Source organism: Dendrobium catenatum, unplaced genomic scaffold, assembly GCF_001605985.2.
Source record: "Dendrobium catenatum unplaced genomic scaffold, ASM160598v2 fragScaff_scaffold_847, whole genome shotgun sequence".
Classification (NCBI taxonomy): Eukaryota; Viridiplantae; Streptophyta; class Magnoliopsida; order Asparagales; family Orchidaceae; genus Dendrobium; species Dendrobium catenatum.
Window position 1 is genome coordinate 2,693,327 of NW_021319309.1, and position 21,224 is coordinate 2,714,550.

Genomic DNA, 21,224 nt, shown 5'->3' on the forward strand with positions numbered 1-21,224 from the left:
ATGCATAATTTCATGCGACAGAAATTAGTAATTATTGATAATTTATCAGACATTGCAAATGAAGATGTCGAAGATATGATAAACGATGGATCAAAAAATATATTTAGAACAGGGCAGACGGCATGAGTAATCATGATGAATATCTAAATAACCACCATTCATATGATCCTAATAATAATTTGAACATTATGAGTTGCTAAAACTAGATTTTCAAGGGAGAAAAAATAACTAATACAAAGAGGAAACCACGATTTATTTTCATAAACCCACCATTCCAGCTGAAAAAACATCTACATTAACATCAATTACAAGAATAATTCAGACGCTAATTAGCTTTCTAATGATCTAAATATCCTCTCACTAATAAAAAATAATTCCTCTTTATTGTCCCCCAATCAAACTCACACGAAACTATCACTAAGAATTACTTAACCCAAATAATTTTGTAAACACACACACATGTGCAAACACAGCTGCCATAATCCTTACAGTTCAAGCAGAAAGAATCGTTCAAAAACATCAGAAAACTATTATTTCGCTAAAACAGTGAACCTCTAATCTGAAGGCATGAGTTTGAACATTGAAAGAATTTTAAAAAAGAATGATCAATTTAATGGAAATTTGCAAAGATTTTCAGACGTTAAAAAAAAAATCCAATTAGGTTCTGCAAATCAAGTCATTAAACTAAAGAAACATCTGGTAAAGCACATCTAAGCCTGCTGTAATGTTAAAAATAGTAATAATAATGCATATATCATCTTCATGGCATAAGCATTACACAAAACAAGAAACTCCCCTTGATAGCATTGGGCTTCCCATAAATTTATAACAAGCTAAAATCACCAAATACATATCACATATATAAAAATCAATCCATAAAACCATAAAAAACAGAGGTGATGCAACTGAGAACTACAATATTAAGGTATGGAAAAAAAAAAAAGGCAAAAAACAGGCTACCAATACAGGAGCTGCAAAGGAACTGTAGCACAGGCAACAGAACGATGTTAATTCAAATGGTTTTATCAGTAGAAATGCTGACCCTGAGCAGGACCCATATTCTGAAACCCAGCATCATAAATAGCCTGGCTAGCTCCAGCACCTAATGGAAGACCTGCCTGCTTCAGGACCGGGTTTCCTTGGCCGGGCAATAGCGCCTGGCCAACTCCCATCTTACTAAGTGCCAATGCCCGCTCGTATGACAGAAAGTCCGCAGCCGAAAGTGTCGGAAAGGAGACAGCAGCAGGAGGTGGCAAAGGTTTGGAGGCTATTCCAGGTGGCGTGGGCTTACTTCCCCACGAACACTACAACAACAACAACAACATCATCATCAAGCCTTTGTCCCACTACGTGGGGTCGAATACATGAATCATTTTTCCCCATGAACACTACGGAGAATCAAAAAAATACAATTTGAATCCGCCAAATATTGAATACTGGCTACTGGAACAAAAAACATACCTTTATTGGCTTTCCACCAAGAATCCGACCATTAGACACTTGGATAGCAAGAGCAGCTTCAGAGTGACTACTGTACCTAACGAAACCAAAGCCCTTCTCACGTTGAATGCGAACTTCCTCAATCTGCCCAGCACCAAGGGCATGAAAGAGCCTATGGAGATCAACTTGGGTAACCTGAAATTTTGTATTTTTGTTTTCAAGTTTAGAGATGTGAAAACAGACAATCAATAAATGTGATGGATCTGCAGCATGCGCGGAAGAAAAAGGAAAGCAATATATGAGTAATCGTTACAAGTGGGGCAAGCAAATTACCTCTGGAGCAAGGTTTCCAACATAAACTGTTGTGTACTGTGGATTGTTCTCTGGAGCATCATCTTTTGCGCTATCAATACCATCGTCTACTGAAGCGCATTGTTATCAAAATCAATTTTATGAGTGGAATAAACTAAATGTTCGTGGCTAAAAACCAAGAAACACAAACAACAGATCGTTTTAGTTAAATGAAATCCAATATTTAAAAAAAAAAAACATTTACAAAACAAAATGAAAATATGCAGATCTCAGGTTCTACTGAGCACTAGCCAAATAATTGTAAGACAGTCAAATCCACTGAACTATGTTGAATTGAGGTGGAGAGAGCAGGGGAGGGACGAGGTTGATGCAGCCAAGATTTCCTGCTTTATATTTTCTTGTGTTTCTAGCTATCTTTCTCCTGCGACTTCTCAATTATCCATGTTGTTTGCTGAATTTCCCTTCTGTCTTCTCGTATTCCTGCTGTTGTTTGGTCTTCCCTAAGGGGTTGTTTGGTCTTCCCCATGCCGGGCATTGATTTTCCCTCCTGGCTCTTCATTTCCCCAGCTACCCCTTCGGTTTCCTTGCTGTCTTTGCTGTTGGCTACTCGTTTTTCCTCCTGTGCCTGCTCGGTTTCCCCATTTGCAAAAACCTATGCTAAATACTTTATTTCCTAATTAATTGAGCTAATTTGGAAGAACTTTGTCGTTGTTTTGGAATGCTTCTATTGGCTGTTTGGATGACAAATTTAAGTGAGCATTTAATATATTTACCCCCTTCTTTTTCTATATAAGGTGTTTGATTTCTTTGTGGAAAAAGAGAGAGACATGATGAATATTTGGAACGTGAAACATGCAAATTTGTCATAACTTGTGAGTTATCCTCAGCTACCTTCATTCTTATATTTCGTTTTGAACTACTACCTAGTCTTCTCTCCATGGTTCTCATTCCACATGTATCTTTCTTCTTAAAACTTTGATTAGTTGTAAGTTGCATTGTGTCCAGGTTTTTATTACAAGTTGTAAGTTGTGTTGATCTTTACAAGTTGAAAGTGGTGTTGTGTCTTGAAAGTTGTAAGGTGTTTTTTTATTCTAAGGTTGTGCTTGTTTAGTGAGTTGTATGTGTGTTGTCCATTCTATTATAAGTGGTGTTTTATCTTGTTTTATTGTTGTGTTTGTTTAAGTTATTTTGAAAGGAAGCATTTATTTGCATTCCAAGAGAAAGGAAGTGATTATTTGCATACTGAGTGTTCTCCTAAATTGATGCAGTCAAGGCCAGCTAGGGGTGTCAATTTTGGGTCACGGGTCGGGTTCAGGTTGAATCTGGAATTGACCCGGTACTATTGGGGTTCGAATCAAACCCGTTTTTGCAACGGGTCGAATTTCCGGACCCGAACCTGACCCGCTTCGGGTCTGGGTCAACCCGACCTGACCCTCTTTCCTACATGCGACAGACAGCGTGAGCCGCGCGGCAGCCGTTGCAACGGCAGTCCGGAAGCATGCAGCGGCAGCGGTGCCTGCGAGGCAATGACTGAGCGAACCGAGCGACGCGACGCGAGCAACGGCGACGCAAGGGCAGGCGGGGTCGCGGGGCAGCCGGGCAGCATGGCTAGGCAGGGCCACTGGGCAGGCGGGCAGCTTTAGGCAAGACCGGTCAGAGCAGGCATGGCCGTTTTCCAGGTCATTCCTAAGTTATTCCCGAATTTCCGGGTCAACCCGAACCCGACCCGGTTTTGCAAATGGGTTGATTTTCCGGACCCGAACCCGACCCATTTCGGGTTCGGGACAACCCAAACCCGAAATTTTTGGGTCGGGTTTGAGTCGGGATTTCGGGTCAGGTCCAATATTGACAGGTCTAAGGCCAACTATTTTATTTAAATTTTTTTTCGCTTATGCTTCTAGCTCTCTTTCTCCTGTGGTTTTTTGTTTTAACTACTATTCGCTCGGTTTTACTATTGTCTTTTCATTTTACCTACTGTCCACTTAGTTTTTCTATTGTCTACTCATTTTCCCTACTGTTGTTTGGTTTCCCCATGTGGCTTTTTGGTCTTCCCATGTGACTATTTTGTCTTCCCATGGTGACTGTTTAGTTTCCCCATGTGGTTGCTCGATTTCCTTGTTGTTTTATTGATTTCCCTGTTGCTGGATACTCGTTTTCCCTGTTGTTTTCATGGTTTCTCTGTTGTTGGTTGCTCGGTTTCTTCCCTTTGTTGATCCTCGTGCTGTTTACTTTGACTTGTCCATATATGGGCTGATTTGGAGGGATTTAGTGGTTGTTTTGGTGGCACATTTATGTGGGAAAATAAATGTCTTTCCTCCTTTTTCTCCTATAAATTGGGGCTGAATTTCTTTGTGAAAGAAAGAGAGATGTGAATGAATATTTGGAACGTGAAACCTACGGGTTTGTCATAACTTGCGAGTTGTCCTCTTCTACCTTCTTATATTTTGTCTCGAACTTCTATCTATTCTTCTCTCCAAAGTTCTCATTCCACTTGTATCTTTCTTCTTGAAATTTCGATTAGACATAAGTTGTGTTGTTTTTTTTTACAAGTTGAAAGTGGTGTCATGTCTTGTATGTTGTTTAACAAAAAAAAAGTCTTTTATGTTGTAATGAGTTGTTGTGTTCTAAGATTATATTTGTTGTATGAGTTGTATGTGTTGTCCGCTCTATTATAAGTGGTGTTTTGTACTAGTTTATTGTTGTGTTTGCTTAATTATTTTAAAAGGAAGTGATTATTTGCATACTTAATGTTCTCCAAAAAGGTTTAGGAACTTTAGGTTGCATTAGAAGCCAACAACGCAACGTCGTATCAAATGAAGAGGAGAACCGACCAGCTCTTTATAATAAGGACCGGTTTGACGGTTACCCTGTCGAACCGATGAATTGAGCTAATTCTATCCAATGCAATGTGAAACTGATTATTGAGGTATCCTGGACCATTTGTGCTACTGGTTCATAGTTGAACTGGTCAAATTGCATGCTCTAGTCCAATTTTTAAAACATTAGGTAGAAGTTTACAATTAAGGCGTTTCAACACTCCACACTCATGCGAATGAATGGGTGTTATCCATTACAAACCTTTCCGACAACTTCTGAAACACTACCCATAATAGTACTTTGGTGACAATATCCGCAAATTATTTTCTTGTGGCAGCTATCAAAGTGCAAATTAAATCATTGTTCAACTTTTCTTCAATATAAAGTATCAATTAATTTCAATATGCATAGTACAATCTTGTTCCACAACATTAAATGAAATATTGATAGCATACTTAGTATTGCAATAGAGTCTCACCGTACATTTCATTTAAGGGTATTGGTAGGTATTTATAACAAAATCTCTCTAGAGCAAAAAATTACTCATAAATATAATAGTTACTAATCATATATATATATATATCACCAGAATTTTTTGTGGATCATACAATCTACTAGGGATAATATAATAAGATTAAAAAAAAAAATCAAAGATTAGAATGAGCAAAAGCCATTTTAATATTTTCATAATCTCAACATAAAAATGTCATTTAAATAATTTTTCTAATCATTTACATAAAATATAATTTTAAATAGCTTATAAATATTTATTTAAGAGATTCAATTTAAGAATTTAAGCCAATCACTCCTAATTAGGTTCTTAACGTGAAAATCTATCATATCCAAATGGTTTTACAATTATATCCACAAGTTTATTTAAAGTGTTAATAAATTTAATAATTTTCTCTCTATTTTAGACCTGATCTCTAATAAAACGATGGTAAAATCTAAATGTTTAATCCTTGAGTTCTTAATAGGCTTTTTCAATCTAAATGTTTAATCCTTGAGTTCTTAAAGGCTTTTTCAATCTAAATGTTTAATCCTTGAGTTCTTAATAGGTTTTACAATTATATCCACTAGTTTTATCACACATTACTGGTGTATTAATTAATAAGATTCCAAATCAAACAACTACTTAAGCCAAATAAATTAAGCAAACTCCGATTTGCAATGTATTATGTCCCAGCAATAGATAGTGCAATTTGAGTTATGTTTCATACCTCACTAAGATACAACTAAGTAACCTATAAGTTGGCATGCCCTTGATGTACATTATTTATCTATTTTACATCAAAAAATTTTTGAATCGAAGTAATAAATCTCATGTATTATGTCCCAACAATAGATAGTGCAATTTGAGTTATGTTTCCTACCTCACTAAAGATACAAGTGAGTAACCTATAAGTTGGCATGCCCTTGATGTACATTTTTTACCTATTTTACATCAAACAAAATTTAAATCAAAGTAATTAATAAGATTTAATGTGATGTTATTCCTGAAATGTCAAATGCTTAGGATCATACAAACACACTGAATATAATATTAGAATGACTAACAATATGGTATAATACTGAACCTATCATACCTTTATTAAATTTTACATCGATTGGTTTTTCATTTAAGTCTTTGTCAACTTGAGTGTTTTGGCTCATAAAGGTACCTTCCCTCTTGAAGCATTCTATGTCAAATTTCTAAATGAATACTCTAGTGTATTTTATTTTACACAAAAAAAGTATTATTCTATTTTTGTTTACTCGGAAGCCTATGTAGTTGTTTTATTCTCCCGTCATAATCATTTCAAAATTTTAATTTATAATTTGAGAGAACTCTTAACACAAAATCATGTATAGTAGCAAACAAAATATCAACATAGATTAAGAGTTCTTTTTCTCCATTGTTTCCTATTAAAAGTCAAATTCTCATTTAAATCTAATAAGGAAATATCATTTCTAATATTTTCTAACCAAGTCTTTTTAGGCCTATCTCTACCTTTCTTAACACAAGTCAAATCTAATACATCTACTTTTCTAACCGGGTCATCATAAGGCTATCATTTTATGTGACCATCTAAGACGACTCTCTCTAATCTTATCTTCCACTAGAGCTACTTCGACCTTTTCACATATATGCTCATTTCGTATCTATCTCTAAGAGTAAATCCACTCATCCACCGGAGCATCCCAATCTTTGCAACACTTAACTTAATATTATGCTTCTCTTTTAATGGCCAACATTCTACCCCATAAAGCATTGCAGGTCTCACCACAATCTTATAGAATTTTTCCTTAAGTTTGAGGGGAACTTTCTATCACACAACAAACCCTATGCATTCCTCCACTTCAACCATCCAACTTAAATTCGGCTAATAATATCCACATCTATTTCACCATCACTATGAACAATAAACCCGAGATATCTAAAACACGTACTCTTATTAATGACTTGATCGCCCAAAGTCACAATCCCCCCACCCCACTAGATCTATTATTACTAAAATTACACTCCATATATTAAGTTTTAAATCCTCTCAAATGAAAGCTTGTAGACTCTAAGGTTAACCTCCATAATACAAGTTTACCTTCAACTCCCTCTATAGTCTTATCAACAAAAAGCATACACCAGGGTACAACCTCTTGCAACTTAAGGCTGATGCTTAATGTAATCCAACTTAAATAGGAAAATATTGTTGTTGCCAGGTCCCAAGTCCTGAATGAGAAAATGAAGGTTTGTGTTAGGTAGTCTAACAACCAGCGTAAATCTTGTCGAATAATCATAATATAAAACCTTTAATACATAGATTTGTATAATTGATAAATCAAAATCTAATTTCTTAAGCAATGATATTAGATGAAATTTATTTTATAAATTTTTCTTTTCTGAAAGAGAGATGCTTAACCTATCATATTGAGTTCATTGTGCTTGTTTGAGTCCACATAGTGCCTTCTTGAGCTTGAATATTTGGATAAATTTGAGTTTTTTTTTTATTATCTTGATGGTTGCTTAACAAATACTTCCTCTAGGTTGCTTAACAAATACTTCCTCTAGAAAAAACACTTTTAATATCCATTAAATATAACTTGAAGCCCTTAAAATATCCAAATGACAAAAATAATTTAATAGCTTCAAGAAGAAAAAGTACAAAGGTCTCCCAATAATCTATCCCTTCTATTTGACAAACAAGGAAACAATAAATGCTAATTTTCTTCTATCATACTAAAGAGTTTTCTCTAGCATGAAATAGCGCCTATAAAAGGCAGTTTTTTGCTGCAATGAAGATAGTTGGTGGATCTTTCTGCCATAGAAAAACCAGCTGGTAATGCTTCATTGGATGGCAATTCCAGCTATTTTCTCCACATGACAAGCTATAGTTTGGGCTGGAATGGAACGCAGGAGTGGGGATGGTTGGGGACTAAGGATTCTCCAACTGTATTTATAAGTTTTTTAGTAAAATATAATGTAATATTTCATATTTTCTTTCTTGTTATAATGTATTAATTTATTCCCAATTTTGATCTTCATAACCCTCCACTTATAGGGTCCAGTTCGAAAAATTAATGCAAGTATTCCACCCTTTTTTTCTCTTATTTTCTTCCACGTCTCTTTTCTAACATGATATCAAAGCTGGTTTCTGGCTGATGGCAATAGGAAAGCCATAACAGGCTTAAGTTAAGATGGAGAGATGGCTTCTTTCTTTTACCGACCATATAAATCAATTCAGGAATCCTCATATAGTACTTACCACTTAAAATCAAATCATATAAACTCAATGGGAAAAACTTTCAATGATCTTGCTCGGTTCAAATTTTGACTCAATGAACAGAAACAATTGGGCACCTGAATAGTATCATTCGTCAACCACATTGTCTATGGCTTATCAATTCTATGAAAGAACATATCAATCCTTGTACATAGTCTACAACACCACTCAAGCAATTTGAGAGAAAGTCAACATGGCGTATTCAGCTCTTGAAAATTCCATTCAAATCATCATGCTTGTAATCCAAAACAAGGATGCATATCATTGAATACTTCACCACACTCACAAAATATCTAGCAAAAATTGGACATGTTTGAGCAAAAGGATAATGCTTGAGGTATCAAAAACTGTTTTCAAACTGAAGGATCCACTCCTGTTATCATCAGATGTCGACAAGAGAAAAAAAAAAACCTAACAAATAACTCGAAATAGGAAAGAGAGATAATTTTAATGCAATGTCTGTAAAAAGCCCAACACACAAGAAAATTGTTGGAAACTAAATGACAAGTCAGTAAATCAAATAAATCTCTCTTACCCTGGAAATCAACACAACCACACTAAAGTTTAATATTCAAACTGTGAGGGAAAGATAAAAACTATGAACAACCTTGGCTGCATTTCCGTGAACAAATATCAATTAGATCTTCTCTATAAGTTACTCTTAAAAAAGCCTCCAGATCCTCTTTTTTTAGCTCGACAACATTCTTCTAGCTTTTACTTGTACTAAAGGAGGATAAGAATTCTGGATCATTGATCTTAGAGCTTCAAATAAGATAATAGATTGTGTTCATCTATTCTCATCTTATACCCCTAACCTCTAAATACATCAAAAACAATTTTTTTTTATAGATCCCTATCTCGCATTGTTGGACCAAAACATTTAGAATGTACACTGACTCAGTCAAAATTATACTGAACATGTTCCAAAGCACTCTTGAACCTTATTATCAGTAAGCAAACCATTAAAAGAGTGCAACTGCAAAGATGTTTTCTCATCTAAGTCTTGAGAATTTCAAGTCTAAAGATTGGGGAAGACGATTGGTACTGGTAGTGAGTTTGGCAGATTGATTAGAAATCCAAAGAGAGTAAACATGCCTTTGTTATCAACAACAAATCTTCTCTTACCCAGAAAGACAGTTATGTTATGGCATTAAAAGTTAGGTCATCCTAGCTTTTCGTACCTTAAAAAATAATTTCCTTGTTTATAGGAAAATAAAGATGCTTTTCAAACATGAAATCTATCGACTTGCCACACCAAAGAGCTACACACATAAACCAAAGCCATAGAAAGCTACAAATCATTTTGGTCCATTCGAATCTTCAAACATTTCCTCCAATTGTTGGTGTATTACTTTTAATAATAAGCATATTCATGTGTGTTGTTTATAGTTATTGAAAGATACATTAGATGTGAAACATGCATTAAAAAACTTTTTTAATCCGATTAAAACTCAATACTCCAATGATATCCAAATCCTACATTATAATAAAGGCTGCAAGTATAACAATCATGTTCTAGGAAGTTACCTAAATTAGAATGGGACTATACATCAAAGTTCTTGCCCCAACAAACCTGTATAACTAAAAAAAAAAAAATAAACTATTAGAGATAGCAAGATCTATTATGTTCACTATTAACACAACTAAACTTTATGAAGGTGAAGCCATCTTCATGGCCTGATAACTTATAAAAACTCTACCCACTAATGTGATTCAATTAATCGGAGTGTTTTTCAAATGGTTCCCAAGTACTCGTAATATTTCAAATCAGCCATTGAGTATTTGGGTGCATAGATTTTGTCTACAATTATGAACCCCATGGAAATAAATTTGATCCCAAAGCCTTCAAATTTATCTCTCGAATATGGTTTAAAAAAAGGCATATATATTATTTCCCTGAAAAAACGACTCAATTAAACTGAGTGCCTTAATCTTCCCAGACTAAAGAGTGTTGAAATTAACAAAACTCCGATTCTCTAAATCCATCCGACCAACAAGCCCAACACTCGACCGCACAACATTTCACCAAAATTCATGTTTACTCTAGAAGGAAGAATTTACAAAAAAATTGAACATCCACCTATCAAAAGCTTTGACAGGAATCTTATTTAGGTTCACAAACCCTTCTTCCATGTGATATTATTGAAGAATTATATATTGCTATTAAAAAGATGCATGTGTCCATACTCAGCACCCTATAACCAATAATATGAGATATGACCGGATGTACTAGATAAAACTCCAGCTTTCAATTTAGCAAAACGAGAAATCCACACTAAGAAGACGCTCTTAATAAACCAAAATGGCATGAGACTATAGAAGATGGAAAGAAAGCTTGAATTCTTATGTGGGATTTCTATAGAAATCCAGTTTACCTTCAACAAGATTAGAGAGAGTTGTCTTAGATAGTTTGGTTACATAAAGCGTCCGACTTTCGATGACCCGGTTATTACAGTAAATATATTAGATCCAGCCTATGTTAAGAAAGTTAGAGGTAGACCTAAAAAGATTTAGTTAAAAAGTATCAGAAATGACTTTTGTTTATTAGATTTAAATGAGAATTTGACTCTTCATAGGATAAAACCTTTTATTTGAGTGTGATATTAATAAAGCTCTAGGAAAGAAAGGAAGGTTTTCATTTGAGTGTGATATTAATAAAGTTCCAAGAGAAGAGCTCTGGATAGTTCTAGGAAAGAAAGGAGTTAATAATACTTATATTCAAGTCATTAAGGATATATATGAACGAACTATTGCTTGTGTTCAAATACAAGGTGGTTTGAACAAGTATGATCCTATTTCAATTTGACTAAATCAAGGATCAGCATTAAGCCCATATCTCTTTGCTTTTATTATGGATGTTCTTAATAGACATGTGCAAGAGGTTGTGGCCTGATTTATGCTTTTTGTTGATGATATTTTTCTTGTTGATAAAACTAGAGAGCGCGTAGAAGGAAAACATGAATTATGGAGGTCAACCTTAGAGTCAAAAGGTTTTCATTTGAGTAGATCTAAAATTGAATACATGGAATATAATTTTAGTAGTAATAAATCTAATGGTGGTATTGTGACATTGGATGATCAAGTCGTTAAAAAGAGTGCACGTTTTAGATATCTTGGATCTATTGTTCAAAGCAATGGTGAAATAGATTAAGATATTATTGGTAGAATTTAAGTTGGATAGTTGAAGTGGAGGAATGCATAGAGCTTGTTGTGGGATAGAAAAGTGCTCCTCAAACTTAAGGGAAAAATTTTTAAGATGATGGTAAGACCTACAATGCTTTATGGTGCTGAATGTTGGCCAATAAAAATAAGTTAAGAGTTGCAAAGATGAGGATGCTAAGGTGGATGAGTGGTTTCACACTTAGAGACAATGCGAAATAGGTAAAAGATGAGAGTAGCTCCAGTGGCAGATAAGATTAGAGAGAGTTGCCTTAGATAGTTTGGTTACATAAAGCGTCTGACTTTCGATGACCCGGTTATGACAGTAAATATATTAGATCCAGCCTATGTTAAGAAAGTTAGAGGTAGACCTAAAAATATTTAGTTAAAAAGTATCAGAAATGACTTTTCTTTATTAGATTTAAATGAGAATTTGACTCTTCATAGGACAAAATGAAAAAAATAGATTCATGCAGCCGACCCCACAACGGGATAAAAACTTGATGTTGTGTTGTTCTACAAACCCACGATTAAAAAAGCGGACGAGGCGTCCGAACAGAGGCACGATTCAGTTCGAGGCGCTAACCCGGCGCCTTGAGGCTTAAGCCTCAATGTATTTGACTATGTTGCACCGATACACCTATTTATGAAGGCGTGTTGTATCCGATACACCGATACGCCTCCAATATTCCACTGATACGTGTTGGATACGCCAAAAACGTATCCAATTAAAATACTATTTAATTTCAAAGGGACACGCTTGTCCGATACACGTGTCCGAAAAGCAAAAAAGAAATCCGAAAAAAAAAAAGATGCATCGTATTTACTTCCACGGCTGCGAGCAAAGTTCTCTCATTTCCGAGATGGATTTGAGTCTCTTGATGATATGAGAATATTAGAAATTACTAATCTTTCACTTGATTAGCCTGATTTAAAAGCAATGATATTTATTGAAGATGATATAGAAGTTCAAAGACAAACCACTGAAGAAGCTAATCATATCATTCCTTCTATTGAATAGTTGAAACTTTATGTGCTAGACAATTTATGTTTATGCTTTTGTTGTTGTACTAGACATTTAATGCTTACTTATATTTTGATATTATAAGCTACAAGGCTGCAAATGATGTTGTTGTCATTTTTTTGTAATTTCAAATATTATGTTTTGATTGCTTTCTTAATTTTTATATATGATTTATAAATTATGATGTCGTGTCCACGTCGTACATGTATCCTATATTTTTAAGAATTGACGTGTCCCGTATCCGTGTCGTGTCGTATCCGTGTCTTCGTATCCGTATCGGTGCAACATAGGTATTTGATGAGGCGTGTGATTTTTTTCAGCGAGGCATACGCGTCGAGGCGTAACGCCTCGAGGCAGCGTGAGGCGACGCCTCATTAGGATTCGACAGAGCTCACAGCGAAGAACAAATTCCTTATCTTTCGAGCGCGCTGCTTCCGCTTCGTCCCTTTTGAGAGCTGCTTCGTGTTCGACTTCGACCACAAGTGAGTTCTTCGATCCGGCAGGAGTGCTCGGGAACGACCTTTCTTCTTGTTTGATCGCTGGTTTGAGTTCGTCACGCTTCAGTACCGAGCATGTACCGCTCGGTACCGAGCATGTATACCGAGCAGTACATGCTCGGTACCGCTCGGTATCTTTTCATACAAACAACTTACAAACTTAAAAACCAAGCATAATTTCAAAATTACTCTTATAATAAAATTTTGTTCCGGGGGCGCTGCCCCCTTGGACCCCCGACAGATCGGTATTATATTGAAACAAATCTTCAAATTTATAGTTGACGTAATATTTTGTTATTTTTTGTCATTATTTATAATTTTAAATTAATTTATTTTAATCGTTTTGTATTTTAATCGTTTTGAGGCTTACGCCTCGATCCGCCTCGAGGCTTACGCCTCGCCTCGCTTAGAAAAAAAACCTCGATTCTCGATAATCTTCAAATTTATAGTTGACGTAATATTTTGTTATTTTTTGTCATTATTTATAATTTTAAATTAATTTATTTTAATCGTTTTGAGGCTTACGCCTCGATCCGCCTCGAGGCTTACGCCTCGCCTCGCTTAGAAAAAAAGCTTCGATTCCCGATTTCGCCTTTTAAAACCTTGCTACAAACACAAGGATGGTAAGTATACTATAATAATTGTGTATGTTGCTGAAATCATTGTAAGAAGATATCATGATGTAAAAATAAATATCTTGAAGAAAAGGCTAGTAGGAGAGTTTGAAATTAAAGACCTAATCTCCCTTAGTTACTTTCTTGGAATGAAAATATCTAATATTACCATTTCTCAAAGAAAATATGTTCTAGGTTGCTTAAAGGAAATTGACTTAATTGAAAGAAACTTATTGACACTCCAACAAATTCTAAAACAGAATTAAGCGACCGCATCATTACTAGTCTACTAAATAAAGGAACATATCTAAAATTGGTTGAGAAACACATATGTTTATCTAATACCTGAGCTTACAACTCCTTTGTTGCTGGCACAAAAAGTTCATCCATGTGTCATATGAAGCACACATGAGTGTTGTCACAAGGATCTCAAGTACTTAAAAGGTAACCTAGGATGGGACTATTCTATAAAAGCGGGAATATCAAATAATAGAAGCCTATATCAGTTTGATTGGGCAAGCATTATAATTGATAGGAGATCTACATCAGGGTATTGTACTTATGAGAAGGGGTAGCCTTATAACCTAGAGAAATTAAAAACAAAATATCTTTGCAAGGAGCACTGCAATAGCTAAACTCAGATAATTGGATATAGGAATTAGTGAATTAATCTAGCTTAAGTTACTTCTAGAAGAACTTCAACTGACTGTTAAGCTCCTATGATATTCTTATATTGTGGAAATAAAATTGCTATCAATATAACACACAACATTATCCATCATGATCAAACTAAATATGTGAAGGTAAATCAGTACCTCACTAAAGAAAAAAGTTCAAAATGGAGATCCATGTTTTATATATTCCATCGTCTAATCAAGCTCCTAACATTCTAACCAGAGGATTAAAAAGACCCCTATTTAAAAAGATCATTGGCAAGCTTAGATTACAAAACAGCTCAAGGGAGAGTGTTGATCGCCAATTTCCACCAAATGTTAAAAAACTAAAAAGAAAGAATAAATGATAACCTTCTACCATATTTGAAGTTTTCTCTGGAAAGAAGCTTCCCTGGATGGAAATACCAGCTATTTTCTCCACACGGAAAGTTGTGGTTTGGGATGCAATGGAAAGCAGCAGGCGTAGGCTGTTTGGAGGCTAATTACTAGAGATTATATTAATTGTATTTAGTAATTTTAAATTAACTAGCTGTAAATCATTAAATTTGCTTTCTTTCTAGAATGTGTTAAACTCTCCTCTATTTTTCAGCTTTATAACCCTCTATTTACAGGGCCAAGTTTCGGCCAATTGGAGCAAGTAAGCATTCCACCACTTTCTCTCTCTTCTTTCCTTCTACATCTCTTTTAGAAAATATAGCAATTCAAATTCATATAAAGTACTGCTATAAATGAATAAGGCCTGAGAGCAGATAAGAACATTGCAATTTAAAATTCATACCCAAAACTCGACTTGTATTTACAAGAGAAATAGCTTATGGAAGACTAAAAGGCTACACGTTTGGATTCGCTTATAAATCTGCTTTTATTTTCATCTTTCCAGAAAGCAACATCAAAAACAGGAAACATATTTAGGGTCTTGTTTCTAGGGGCAGTCCTATTTCTTAAAATTGTGTAAACATCTTAAAAGGCTATTCAATTGTTTTGTAAGCATGTCCCGTAAAAAAAAAATTATAGAAGACAACGTCAATCTAGAAGGCAAAACAAAACACTTTATATTTGATATGCCAAGGCAACAGAATAATATGTTAAGTAGTGCATTGATGTTCAGATGATAAATGAAATCGTGCATTATTTAGTTAGAACAACTGCTCATCCCTCAGTTAGAACTTAGAAAAGCAGAAAAATATTGTCAAAACATAATAAAAATAACAAATGAAGTACATTAACTCCTAGCAATATGAACAGAAAGGGAGAATTTGCTTTGGTATGCTATGAAAATAATATTTTGAAAACATACTTAAGTTTGAACTAGTTAGAAGATTCAGAACGTACATGGTTATGACTCAATTATCAAATTAAAAAAACTAAACTTCTTAAAACTGAAATACAGCATCAAAATGGTACCCACCAGTTGAACCATTTGTTAACTCCACTCCACTCTTGGAATCCGAGAATTGTTTGTCTTCACTAGTACCAGCACCCTTTGTAGCCCAATTGCATCGAATTTGCCTGTTGCTCAACCATTTACCTGCAAAGTGATAAAAGAGAATGAAATCAAAAAAAATGGAATCAACTAGTTACAAATAATGTTATAGCAATGCTAGCTAATCTGTGGGATAAAGCAAACAGTATAAACAACATGCTCATTGGTTGTGACATAAAACAAGAAAAAAATGAGTATTCAATTGACATTGATTTATCTCACAGAAAAAGAATATAAATTAAACTGAAGATGGAATTTACCAGTTAAATCATTGATCGCGCTTTGTGCATCCTGCCCAGAAACAATCAAAACATACTGGATCAACATAAACATATTTAATATAACAGATCAAATGAATAGCAATAACTTCACCTGTTGATTCCTAAAAGAAACAAAGCCAAATCCCCTTGAACGACCAGTTTTTTGATCCCACATAACCCTTGCATCACTGAAACATATTTGGACATTAATACCACACTTCATTTAGAATAGTTAAAAAAAAACACAGCTAAGAGCACTATAAAAAAAATAATCTTACTCTTAGCCACAATGTGCATATTAAGATACAACACCTAATAACCCCTAGCCACAGAGTGCATATAAAGATACAACACCTAATAACCCCTAGCCACAAAGTGAATGACAACCGAAACTCACGAGATGCTGGGATACACAGAAAAGCAGGCAAACAATGCAGCATCAGTAACCTCAGGACTAAGATCACCAACAAAAATATTGAAATGACCTATGAAGAAACAAACAAACAGAAGTCTTACTAAGAAGTATAATCAAATAGTTTTAACCAAGTTAAAAAAAAAAAATAACATCTGCATGAATATATAACCTGAAGTGTCTTCTCTCTGAGTACTGGCATATGCCCAATTAACTTTTATTGGTTGACTGAATCTGCAATTTAACGATTAGAAGTTTAAGGAAGCTGTGGAAGACCAATAAAGAGAAAACTAAAACAGATATGGATAGTGTTTTACTTACAAATGCCTTCCATTTAGGGTAAGTATAGCAAGCGCAGCTGAGCGACGATCAAAGTAATCAACAAACCCATAAGAGGACTAAAAGGCATTAAAAAATACATGTCAAAAATAATGGCTGATGAGCAGCATGTTGGATAACAAAAGTGAAACATTGATATATGTCAATCACACAATAGGGAAATAATTTATTTCAGCGGATTTAATATATACACTGTTTCAAATTTCAAAATTGTTATACTCTCCAATATTTAAATTGGTGCCACGTCAAATGCAACATGGCAACCAATGTGGCACAGTTTTAAATCAGCAATTAACCTTGATTCTTTGCAGTTCATGACTGCCTCCTCGTCTTCTGTATATCCAAAAATGTGATATTTCATACAATAGTAAGGTATTTCAACAAAACATAAAATACTTCACCCAATTACCTTATTATAAGTGAACTAAATTATTTATAGTAAACTACCTTGTATCTCAATAAAATAGCTTATATTAGGATGAAATGTCTTAAATCGATAGGTGCCAAATCAGCTGCCACATAAGAAGTTGATGGCGCACTAATTTAAATGTGAATTTATTTGGCGTGGTATTACATTTCAAAATCTTCCCAAAATTAGGTCCAACACCCCTTTAGTAGTAATATAGCTTCTTTTGTAAATTTCTATTCCTTTGGGATATGAGAATGAGCCAATTTTGATAAGCCATTATTATATTTCTTTCCTCATTGAATGTGAAGATGGGATCTCATGTATCCTTTAGATATGGAGGAGTCAACTTCCTTAAAGTGTTTAAAACTTTGAGAGTATTCTGGATACCAATCAGATTGATACATATTAAAGTAAATATAGAGTTCTATCAAAAACCTTATATGTGGTTATCAAGAATATAGCCATTAAAAAAAAATTGTATAGATAACACAGGAGCATAAAAAGGTTTAATAAGTTATCAAATGAATGATAAAAATGTTAATTGATAGTACAATCAGCTATAAAGGCATTAAATTAAAAATAAATTGATCAAGAAAGATTTTGAAAGACTGTCAACAACGTAAAGTAACAATATGCTGTAATCCTCAAATGCATACCAACAAAATATGGCAAATATAGCTGAGACAATTGCTACCTTTAAAAGAGGTGATATAATCTTAATTGATCAATATAAAAACCAGTGCCGAGAACATATTTCCATGGAGAAGAATGAGATATTGAATACGTCTCAATATGCATCTTGCCCGACTTACCCAAAGAAAACACACATACACGCACAAATGATTAAAGTAATTAACGGCATGCCCTGATATGTGTTATCTAGGATAAGTTGGGGCCACCCAGGGGTGGGAAATTCCGTAGGTTGGAGCAGATACATTAGTATCTAATTGTATCCCTTGGTCCGTACTGGCTTCAGGAAATGCTTGTACATAAGCCTTGGGTATTCCAAGGACCAAATGTCTTAGACAGGAAGCTGTGTGGCCATCAAGGCGTATAAAGGTACAATGATATTAGCTGTCAGGGATAATAGTACTTTCATTATCTTTTAGGCCGGAAGCTTCTCAAGCTCAAGCATTTACTTTTCTAGTGAGAGACCAACGTCTTTTAAAAGAGGTGATATAATCTTAATTGATCAATATAAAAACCAGTGCCGAGAACATATTTCCATAGAGAAGAATGAGATATTGAATACGTCTCAATATGCATCTTGCCCGACTTACCCAAAGAAAACACACATATGCGCACAACCTAAAGAGTCTCCTATCTAGCAATCTCAAACACATTGGACTTTCTCGCATGAAAATAAACATGTTATAAGTAGGATCAAGCAAAGATCAATCCTGCAAACACTTTATTATTTGTCATTGAAGCCACTGATGTGGAGAGAAAGAATGCATGCAAAATGGCACAAGCAAAAGTATGAGAATCAGAATATTTGGTTTATATGTGTGTGCATTGTGGGGTTGTTAAAATTAAATCTAAGATGAGCTGTTAAACCTTTTCCTTCCTGATAAGCTTGCATCCCTCAACAGGACCAGTACTTTGGAAAACCTCTTGAAGAAGTGCTTCGGTAACTTGACTATGAATATTTCCAACATAGCTGCAAAATCTCACAAGCATAATGCAGTACAAATGTAAGTGACAATAGAACTATGTTTAGCAAAAAAAATGAACTAATATTAGAAACCTTAAAATCATATAAAAGCATGAAAAAAAAGGATTTTCTGAATTTTTGCATCAAGACAGCAAAGTCAATAAATCATAGAAAAGCTAAAGCTTAGGATGCAAGAAGAATCTAAAGATGTTTCTAAATTCACAATAAAATAAAATAAAATGAACATCATAATCCCCAGGAGACAAAAAGCATGCAAGCATAACTTAGGAATGGAAAAAAAAATATACTAAAAAGTTCCTATAACACTCACACACTGCGGCATGTACTTGAATCAAATCCAGGAGGAAGATTTCCACTTGGAATCGGCTCTATCTGCAAAATAAAAGTGTAAAAGAACAAGAAAAAGGTAAAAAAAAAATCCCTACTTTAAAGGCTATCCTCCTAAAAAAAGAAAACACTCAAAACCTAGGGTAAGAAACAACTGCACTGAAAAAAAAAAGGAAGGCTTAGGAAAGGTCTAGCATTGTCAACGTAAGTTTCTACAAAAAATATATTTGCACCTAGAAAATTTCATTTCCTCATGAAATAAAGTCAATGAGGTCAAGCACCTGTACTAACCAAACTACCTATGGCATGCATGCCCAATAGCACGAGCAAGAATAATTCAAAAAATAACCTATAAGATAGGCATAAGAGTTCAGAAGAACTTGTCGAAACCTATAATTCTAACTGTTAGGAAAAAAAAATAGGTTGAAAATAATCAACTCCAACATAGCTTAATCAATGTGCACCATCTTTACACACAGTTTAGGAATATCAAACTACCCTCAAATCAATCTTTACTTCTGAACTTTAGACCAGCGATTGAAACTGCAAAGTTCTATGTGACTCCATAATATAATTTGTTGAGATGAGAAGGAAATTTCTATCTTTAAGAAAATACATGAGCCTTTCAAAAAAGGATGCAAATTTAATAGAAGATGGAAGGGAAGCAAAATTCTAGCAGCAGCGTTCTTAAGAAACTAAAGCAACAAACTAACGAAAATTTATCCTCAGCTGCAAGAGTAGTCAAATGAAAGCAGCAAAGTACCCACTTTCCAAAAAAGATAACATGGATCCCAAAATCCTTACCTACCACAAATAAACTTCTATGACTCGGCATAAAATAAGACAGATCAAAGAAACATTATTTATTACGTACTGCCAAAGCACTCCTAAAACCTTAAAATGCCTGAAAATCCTTTTATAAAGACAAAAAGAAGCCTAACATGACGAGAAACCCAACAAACACAACCAAATGGAAACAGAAAAATCCACAATTCCACCAAAAAAGTGACACTCACCATAAACCCTAATCATTCAGGAAAATCAACCATCCACAAGAAGCAACCAAAGAATTGAGGAAACCAAAAATCGCAGCGAAATGAGCGAGAAAAATCGCAGACAGTACACTCATAAGACGAAGAGATAAAATAACGATGTCAGTAGAATAAAAGCGATACCTGGGGATGAGCTAACAGTCCCGGATGAGGGTAGAGGGACTGCTGCTGCTGTAGGAGGGCCTGCTGCATCAAAGCCTGCTGCTTAAGCCGCTGCTGCTGCATTCTTTCCGGCCTAGAACTCCTCAAGTAGAGTCGACACAAGCTACTCCGATCGGAACTGACCAACTAAGGGTTAGGGTTTATGGCGCAGTGAAGATGGAAAGATTCGGAAGGGAATAGAAAAAAAAGAAAGGAGACGAAACTTGTACAACAGAAATTAATCAAGAAAGAAAAAATCCCTCGAAATCGAGGGAGGAAAATGGAAAGACCAGAGCAGAGAGCGAGGAAGGGCAAAGCAGCCACTGAAGCTCGGAGGTAAAAGAGACGGAAAACTCTCGAAGTCGTCTATTTGTACTGTGACACTATAAGCTTTAACTCTATAAGGTGCCGTAATGTAGTGCTCGAAAATGAATGCGTAAATGCTGGGCTTATCTGCCCATTGTCCATTGAGTCACCGTCAACCTAAACGTCTAATTTGATGGAACTTTTATTTGGTCCGGTCATAGGACGTAGTTATACGTTCGGCCGTCAATAGAATCGTGTCATGCGTTCTCATTATTTACCGCGCGCCCCGACAACCCGACCCGGAACGGACCCAGGATGGCTCGGTATTTCTCGATTTTGCTAGGTATTGCTAGGTATCTATCGATTTTGCTCGGCAATAACCAATACCGAGCAAATACCGAGCAATACCGAGTTGTACCGAGTTTTTCTACAACTAGAAAAACTCGGTACAACTCGGTAGAAAGAAAAACTCGGTACAACTCGGTATTGGTCTTCACAGAGCGGTATTTCTGGTTATTGTCAAGC

At 35.0% G+C, this 21,224-nt stretch overlaps 1 protein-coding gene across 2 annotated transcripts; it reads right to left on the bottom strand.

The window, feature by feature from the left end:
• Positions 1 to 722: 722 nt before the first annotated feature.
• Positions 723 to 20,784, bottom strand: LOC110113618 (oligouridylate-binding protein 1). 2 transcript variants are annotated; one of them, XM_020846265.2, is made up of 12 exons: positions 20,376 to 20,784; positions 19,184 to 19,245; positions 18,756 to 18,858; positions 16,772 to 16,848; positions 16,623 to 16,684; positions 16,436 to 16,523; positions 16,151 to 16,226; positions 16,039 to 16,069; positions 15,704 to 15,823; positions 1,774 to 1,859; positions 1,462 to 1,635; positions 723 to 1,304 (listed from the first exon to the last, which is right to left on the bottom strand). In XM_020846265.2, the coding sequence occupies exons 1-12, from the start codon at positions 20,475 to 20,477 to the stop codon at positions 1,026 to 1,028; spliced, it is 1,260 nt and encodes a 419-aa protein (XP_020701924.1). In that variant the 5' UTR covers positions 20,478 to 20,784; the 3' UTR covers positions 723 to 1,025. The 2 variants fall into 2 exon arrangements, with proteins under 2 accessions (XP_020701924.1, XP_020701923.1); XM_020846264.2 differs by having other exon boundaries at positions 1,774 to 1,862; positions 20,376 to 20,783.
• Between the last annotated feature and the right edge of the window lie 440 nt (positions 20,785 to 21,224).